This window comes from Chenopodium album, chromosome 20 (genome assembly GCF_948465745.1).
Source record: "Chenopodium album chromosome 20, dcCheAlbu1.1, whole genome shotgun sequence".
Lineage (NCBI taxonomy): Eukaryota > Viridiplantae > Streptophyta > Magnoliopsida > Caryophyllales > Amaranthaceae > Chenopodium > Chenopodium album.
Window position 1 is genome coordinate 6,160,526 of NC_137853.1, and position 8,360 is coordinate 6,168,885.

The window sequence follows — 8,360 nt, forward strand, 5'->3', positions numbered from 1 at the left end:
CATATGGACATTATATGGGATAAATGGATCGTGGGTTAGCCGTAGTGATAGCCATCGGGTTGGTTTAAGTTCAATTTGAAGCAAATTAGGTTGAGGCATGACAAGAAATGAAATAGGACCAGATCAAGCTGGCTCATGAACTGGGTTGAATTGTGCATGGGTTGGTTAGGGGTGACCCAACTTGAGCTTGGGTCATATATAGAGCTAGGTTGGGGTAATTCATAGGTTTTGCATTTATTTTTCAAATGTTTATATAGAAAGCGAGTTTAGGGTGATTCATTGGTTGGATGGATTTTTGGTCAAATAAATTGACCATAGCCCATCTACCCTAGAAGACGAGTGGTGTTGGTTTAGTGTTAGGTTGTGATTTTCTAAAGATGTCTCCTAGATTATTTTAGAGGGTGTTTGGTATTTGGATTCTAGATATGAGGTATGAGTTAAAATGGTTTAAACTCCTAATTTATGCTTATGTTATAAATTTAAGAATTTAAAACTTATACGAGTCATACCTTAAACCCTTTGAAATCTAACGGTGGTGAGTTTGAATCATACCAATATTTTTATGTATCAAGTAAATGATTAAGGGCTTGTTCTCTTACGTTGAAATTCAGTTCAGTTCAGTTTAGTTCAGTTCAGCTCCTAATTTCCTTCTCTTATAAAATATTCATTTCAGTTCAGTTCAGCTGAGTTCAGTTTAATTTAGTTTAGTTCTGTTCAGTTCAGCTGAGTTCAGTCAATGAGAACATGCCCTAAAACTTCATTTTCAAAATCAAACCAAACACATAAATCAAATTTCAAATTCATAGCATTATGATTTCATCATTCCTAATTCCAATCCAATACCATTATACGCCCCAATAGTCGCGTCGCAAAGGAACATGGACTTAAGGCTTGGGCCTAGTAAAAAACAATTGCAAACAAAAAGGTGTACACATTGAAAACGTCTCAATCCACTCAAACGCTATCATGAAATTTGGAAGCTTTGGATATGGAGCACACACTCACAAAAACACTTCCATCCTTATTTACACACAGAAAACGAAGATAGAGAATATCCATTGAAGGAGGATGAGGACGATGCTGCTCTCTGCATCTCCTCAACCACTTTCTCGAACCTTCAAGCTCAACAATGGCGGAAGCTCATTTGATCATACTTTCAACTTGCGTCGCCGAATTTCTTGCTTATTTCAATTCAGGTTTTGATCACTGTTTTAATTTTACTTTTACAAATTTAGGTTTTGCTTTCTACTTTGATGAATTACTCTGTTTAATTTAGGTTTCGCTTTCTACTTTGATAAATTACTCTGTTTAATTGTTCTCTTTTGTTAGAATTTTTGTGCCTTTTCTTTACTAGTTGTGAATTTTGTGTTTAATTTAGGATATGATTATGAACTTAGAATTGGTGGTAGCGTGGTTTTCTTCTTTTGTAGGATGACTCAATAGTGCTAGTACTGGTTGATTAGATGAAATTAATGAATTATAGTATGTATTTTGATTGCAAAGTATAATTTTATTGTTAGATGATATTTTTCATGTTTGTTGATTTCTTGTTTTTTGCGGAAAGTCGTGTGCTTGTGTTGTTAATGTCATAATGGTATGACATATAAAAATTGCGAGCAATGTGATATTGATTGCCTAGATGAATTATCTTTGGTGAAATGTTGTATATCGAGTACAATTGATCTAGACTAATGAAGGTGATGTATAATAGTGTTTTTGACAAAAATTTATGATAGGTTAGATGATGATTGTAGTGGTAAATTGTAAGGTACCTTAATCTAGCTGAAAGTGAGTTGGAAAGGTGCGTGGCAAAACATTTGGTGAGATAAGATAAGGCGATAAGCTACGTAGCTGAAAGTTGTGTAATATTAGCTGAAATGGAAGGTAAACTGAAGAGACATTTACCAGTAAAAATTGACAAGCTAGCTATACATGGAGGTTGAGATTTTTGCTTATCAAGTACCTCTAAAGCTAAAGAAATTAATTTGGTTGCATTGCTTACCAGGCACTTCTAATTGGAAGTTTAAAATAAATTTTAATTAGCTGCATAAGTGCTTGTTACTGTTTACCAAACAGGTCGTTAAGGATTGGTGGCATGAGTAACTTGGCAAGGAACATGGTACTTCGTAATTTTAAGACTAGATTAATCTTTTGAATGAGCTGTAAGATGACCATAATGGGTGTCAAGATGACCATAATGGGTGTCCCATAAACCTTGGGAGTAACTAACAAGTGTGTTTTTGTAAGATACTGAAGGACTTAATAGAATATAGGGTGATTTGAGCTGTGTTATGGCATGTTCAAATGTTCCATGTGTGAAGATATACCTTTTTTTTTTTTAATGGGTATTCTTGCTAAGGCTTTAGAAAATGTAAAAGTTCATCTTACCAGTTGCACTCCTCACTGTGTCCCTTATTCCTCTTTTCTACTTAGTAGTCAAATGGACAACATCCTAATCTTGTGCGATGTTATATAAGGGGATAAATCCTTGAACTTTAAAAGGAGAAATTTTGAAAAGATGAACTACACTTAGAGTCAATATCTGCACGGAATCAGTTATCTATTCTCATAGATAACGTTGAAGTGTTTAAAAAGGGTTAGATGCCAATTTACTTAGGACTTAATTAGCAAGAGATTAACTTCAATATGCATGTGCTCCTAAGCAGTCTGGCCGCTATCATTATATTGAGAGAAGCCTCTGTTGCCAGTGATGTTTCAAAACCATATGGCAACAAAGGGAGTATCCCCTTAGCCTTATAAACATCCAGACATCCCTACACTCCCCCTCACTTTTACATACGTTTAATGTGGGATTGTGGGATAATATACTTCCACTCACATATGGGTTTGTTCATGGGCTCAACAGAGAATTTAGAGAATATGGAGTGAAAGTTGATAAATTTAGATGAAACTTGATGGTCATGTATGAGTTCTTCCAAGGCTCACAGTGACCACTAACTAGATCTTTAGGCTTCTCCTTGTTATACATTCATTCACACTCTTGAACATTTTAAGGGATGTGACCTTTTTACCTTAACATTTTATGCACTAAAGTTAAACTTATTTCTTGCAGAGCTCTAAGCAAGCAGTACAACCCTATACAGGAAAAGCATTTTCGATTATTTGGACAAAAAGCATGGCACACATCCAATGAGCCTGTAAATCATCCTATCCTCCTGATCTGTCATGTGTTTATTTGTGGCTCTTTTGTATTCTCGTTGTAAAACAATGATCATCATGCAGTCGTGGTGTTGTGCTGTCATCCTTCATTAGTTTGATAATTTGATTCAATTTTGAAGATGATACAGAAAACTGAAGTAAAAATATATTATGTAGTATCATCTGTTGTCATATGTGTAAGTAGTTAATGAGTTGTATGCTAATCTTTGAATCACTCTTTATCACACTAATGGTCCGCACTGTATAGAAAGTTGTGGCACTTCTCTAGAATATGGTCCGTTAATTAAATAATCTGATTCTTCTTTGAACAATTGAATTACCACCACACTGCTTATTGTTCCTCGCAGTCCAATTGCCCATTTTACTGTCAGTATGTTCACCCCTACTCCCCACTCAAAACTAGCCTCCAAATAATGTGAGGCCTCTTTTGCCTCTTCTGATTACCTTAAAAACAATGTAATTTGATGTGTATTTTTAATATGACATAATCCTGTCTGGATTGCTTGAGTTCTTGTGTCAACGCATAGTAAGTGATTATCAATGGAATAACTGATGCATGATAGAACATGTGAAACGCTATTACAGTTTCTGACCTCTCAACATTATAATGTCATTCTTATGTAATATATATGTTTATCTGACCCTTTGTCCATGGAAACGTCTTTTGCAATCAACTTCCCATGTATATCATGCTGAAACTCCATCTGGATTTGCTGTTACCAATACGATATCATAGAAGTTACGCATTGTTTTATGATACATGCACTGAGTGCACATGCAAATATTTCTATGATAAAGCCTTTTGATTAATGTATGATACGCTGCAGGAGTGCAGGCTCGATGAAAATGGGAATCCGCGTAAAATTGCAGACTTGTGCAAGGACCAATATGAATTTTGTGCTTCAAATTTATCTACTTCGAATCAGTGTAGAACAGATGAGATTATTGCTGCGATGGACAATTCGACCTTCGATAAATCAACACAGCAATTGCTAAAGTTTGTTTTTCTTTTTGGGATACTCACAGTCCAGGGTGCTGAAAACGCAAGTGCTGCTTCAAATGTTATGGACAACTTACAGTCAGCAAACTTCTTTGGGGACCTTAGTGACATTAGCACAGGTTTCGCTTCAGTTAGGAAAATCTCCCTGCAACTATTGCAATGTGCATTCATACTAAGTTCATGTGTAAAGTAGACTGTCTTCTGAAATACGAAGTGATACTTAGTGTGAGGTATATCTGGACCCAAAGCCTGACTCTCTGCAAAACCTTCAACGTTACTGCGACAGCCCCTAAAATTCATTATGTGGACTACTTATTCTGTTATTCCCCTCCCCTCCCCCTTTACACCCTTTTACAAGAAACAAAACTATGAAAGATGATACTTTATAAGTTAGTGTTTTTTTTTTTACTGCCATTCTCATTCTTGACATTATGAAAGATAGTGTGCTGTATATTTTCTTCCTTATATGTGTTACTCTATATTTCATAGCTCCTTTGTGTTGAAGTACATGGATCTATTTCATTTCTCATGTTGTATTTTAGTAATTTGGCTCATATATGTTCTTCTGCAGGCATTCTTGCTGATCTTCTTTTCTGAACTTGGGGACAAGACCTTCTTTATTGCAGTAAGCACTAACAAACTTGTCAATGCCTTATTGGTCATGTTGACTTTGACTGATAGGTTTCTCTTTATTCCTCTACATTTACTGTTTAGTACTTCTACCTCATGTAGTGATACAATCCTGTTTTCAGCGGAATACACTCTAATTTTTTAATAGTATAAGAAGCTATTTATTGTGAACACTTCATAAAGGCATGCATATCTGAGTCCATTGGACTGAATATGCCTCTCTACATATTCTTCTTTCAGTCTTTACATAATATCTTATAAATTTTCTGTTCTTGATACGTATCTTTCATTCCTGTCCAGGCATTATTAGCTGCCAGAAATTCTGCCGCAGTTGTTTTCACCGGCACTTTTGGTGCACTTGCGTATGTTATCTTGCCATTCATGTTGCTATGATGTTCTTTGCTTTCGTGTAGTTTGTTCTGCATGGAATTATAACTCTTGGACCTCATAGATGAATGTATGTAAACATTCTAATATAAATGAAACCTGCATTCTTTTTGTTTTTGCAAGTTTCATTACACAATGCCAGAACAACTGAACAAGTATGCCATGGAGAAATAGAAAGTATTTGATTTACTATGTTCATGAAGAGTTCAGAGTTGTATGGCTTGAAGTTTCTTCTTTTTTGAATGGGCTCTAATTAACAGTGATATCTATGATCTTAACAGGATCATGACTGTAATATCAGTGATACTGGGAAGGACTTTTCACTATATTGATGGTGTCCTTCCATTCAGGTAATGTTAATGTATTATGATATAAATTAGCCATGAATATATTTCAAAAAGCATTTCGAGTTGAATACTGGAGTATACGCACTTAGTTTATAGTTTTGAGAATTCTATAACTATGATCAAACCTTAATATAATCAACGTCTTTGCTGAATACATGACACAATCTGTAATTACTGTAAAGGCTAGGAATCTGAGGGTGTATATAATCAAAAAACCAAATGCTCCTATCATCAAGTTAAAGGTTTTTGGAACATGTAATTATCCATATGTAATTTTATACTATATGACAACTAGTTTTCATGATTGGTATTGACGCATGGATGATATGTTTCTCTGAGTTTTGTTTAGGGAAGTTGGAAAACTCATGGGTCATACTAATCATTTCATTCATTCTTCCTCACAATTGATCAATTAATTTGCAGTTTTGCTGGGAGTGATTTGCCTATTGATGATATTGCTGCAGTCTGTCTCCTTGTAAGTTTTCTAATATTTATGTCTTGAATATAGGGCTATGTGTTGTGTGTACAGAATCTGTTGATGTCTGGTGAGTGATGGAGGATGAAGCGTTCTTTTGTTAATCTTTCAGGTGTATTTTGGGGTCACAACACTGATTGATGCTACTTCAAGTGACAGTCAAAAGGCTGAAGATGAACAGAAAGAGGTATGTAGTTAGTTATATGATTGGGGTAACAGCCAGAAATTCTTAGCTTTGGAGTTAGAATTAATTGGGATTTACATGAATGTAGTGTTAGTTGATCGTCTGGCCTGTTTAATTTGCCTTCATATAGAAATCTAGTGATAGGATGAGTTTAGGAGTCTTCGTTAAATATTTTAAATTCAATATGACAAAACATTGCAGGGGGTGAAAATAGGTGGTGGCTATTACATACCAAGTATTGACAAGTCTTTATTCTACATTTGTTGCTCTGTAAAATTTTAGCTGGCTTACTATCTATAGAAAACAGGTGCTACGGTGGTGCTTTTGTGCAAATTACTAGTGTATATTATATGTTTCTATCATTGATTCCCTTACATGTTTCTATTTTTGATTCCATCTTAAACACGGAATTTAGCTTCCTTTGGCATCTTTATTGATGCTGATAATTATTTTTCTTCTTTTGTGTCTTGTCTCTTTTGTTTAACTTTATGGCCTTTGTTGGTCTTCTTATTTTCTTACTCAGCTATCTCTCTTCTTTATGGGAAAGAAACATAATGCTAGTTAACAGAGTATGTGTTGCCTATTGAACCAGGCTGAGCTGGCAGTGTCCGAGTTTTCTGGAAATGGTGCTGGGATCTTAGCAGCTGCTGGCACAATTGTTAGTACATTTGCATTGGTTTTTGTTGCTGAATGGGGTGACAAATCATTCTTCTCAACAATAGGTGAGTTGACTGACTGATCTAATAATAGCCGGAAACTAGCAGACCCTGTTTAGAAGTTTGTATGCGTTTAAATGTTCATCTCTGTTGAGTGTTGACACACTACATCAAAATTAACATTATCTGATGAGGATCCTTAGTGTTGTACCCTGGTGAGGCTGCTGTTCACCCTGTTCCTGATGCATAATAACAATCAGCTACTTCATTCATAGCTCCATATATAGTATTTTGCATCATTTTCTATGATTTATAGTTCTCCTTTATTTTTGAATTTTTTTTTTTTTTCTTCCTTTTTTTCATGTAAAATAGTTCTTATTTATAAGAAATTCATTAACACACTCCAAAGTTTTCTTGCATAGTGGAACTCCTACTTAAGAGAGTGCAAGAAGCTATAATGCATTATTGCCTATGTATAAGGTTATCTTCTACAGCACTTGCTTTTGATTTTTGACTTTTTTATTTTACTTGTACAGCACTTGCGGCAGCCTCATCGCCTCTTGGAGTCATTGGTGGAGCTCTTGCTGGTCATGGAGTAGCAACCTTGGTAATATATTCAGTTACAAATACTTCATATCAACTAACCATTTTAACAGGTTATGAATATTTTCTCGACTTCAAGTCTCTCTCGCGTAATTAACAAGTCATCTAAATGCAGCTTGCTGTAGCAGGGGGGTCCTTGCTGGGTAACTTCTTATCTGAAAAAGTAAGCTTTCATCCATTTCTGAAATACTATAAATCCCACCCCCTTCCCCCCAGCACACACACCGCCACCTCCAAAATAAAAGACCATATCTTTCATAGACAACTACTACATGAACACAGTAAAAATAATCTCCCAAGCTGTCCAATTGAGCTTACCACTGTCATTTACCCTTTGATTATGCTCTACAAGTTTTTCTTTTTATGATTCACACTGAATACTTAATGAAATTTAATTTGTAGGTAATCTCATACATTGGAGGTGTTCTATTTCTTGTTTTTGCCAGCATAACATTGGTCGAGATAATTCAAGGTTAGACACTTCCGTCTGTATATTAGAATGGACAATGATCCTGCGTTGCCAATTTGTAGAAAAGCAATGCGGGCTCTTTCTAACTGATTTTGTTCATCTCAATGTCATTTGCTCATTCTTTTTTTTTTTCTTCATTGATCTCCATCACTTGTACTCTAATCTTGTTCTTTAAGATTCGTTCTTCCCGATGTCTCCATTTTTCCACTTCTGTTACACCGTATTGTAGTTTTCCTCGCTTTCTCACCCATATGCCATATACACATATATTCACATTGCTTTGCTGATCCATTGAAAACGGCCCGTTCACAATTAGAGTTGTCATGCACGCACTAAATTACCCCATAGAAAGAGAATTAAGATACATAATCTAGGACCACTAAACCACCATTAGTTTGTCAAAAAAATCGCCTCATAATTAAATAGACA

At 35.3% G+C, this 8,360-nt stretch overlaps 1 protein-coding gene across 1 annotated transcript; it reads left to right on the top strand.

The window, feature by feature from the left end:
* Nucleotides 1–978: 978 nt before the first annotated feature.
* LOC145597653 (GDT1-like protein 1, chloroplastic) lies at nt 979–8,130 on the top strand. The gene is made up of 12 exons (XM_081653869.1): nt 979–1,196; nt 3,074–3,158; nt 4,008–4,310; nt 4,752–4,805; nt 5,111–5,172; nt 5,479–5,547; nt 5,968–6,019; nt 6,132–6,206; nt 6,796–6,925; nt 7,396–7,466; nt 7,578–7,625; nt 7,865–8,130. Exons 1-12 carry the CDS (start codon nt 1,069–1,071, stop codon nt 7,937–7,939), a joined length of 1,152 nt encoding a protein of 383 aa, XP_081509995.1. The 5' UTR covers nt 979–1,068; the 3' UTR covers nt 7,940–8,130.
* Nucleotides 8,131–8,360: the final 230 nt, after the last annotated feature.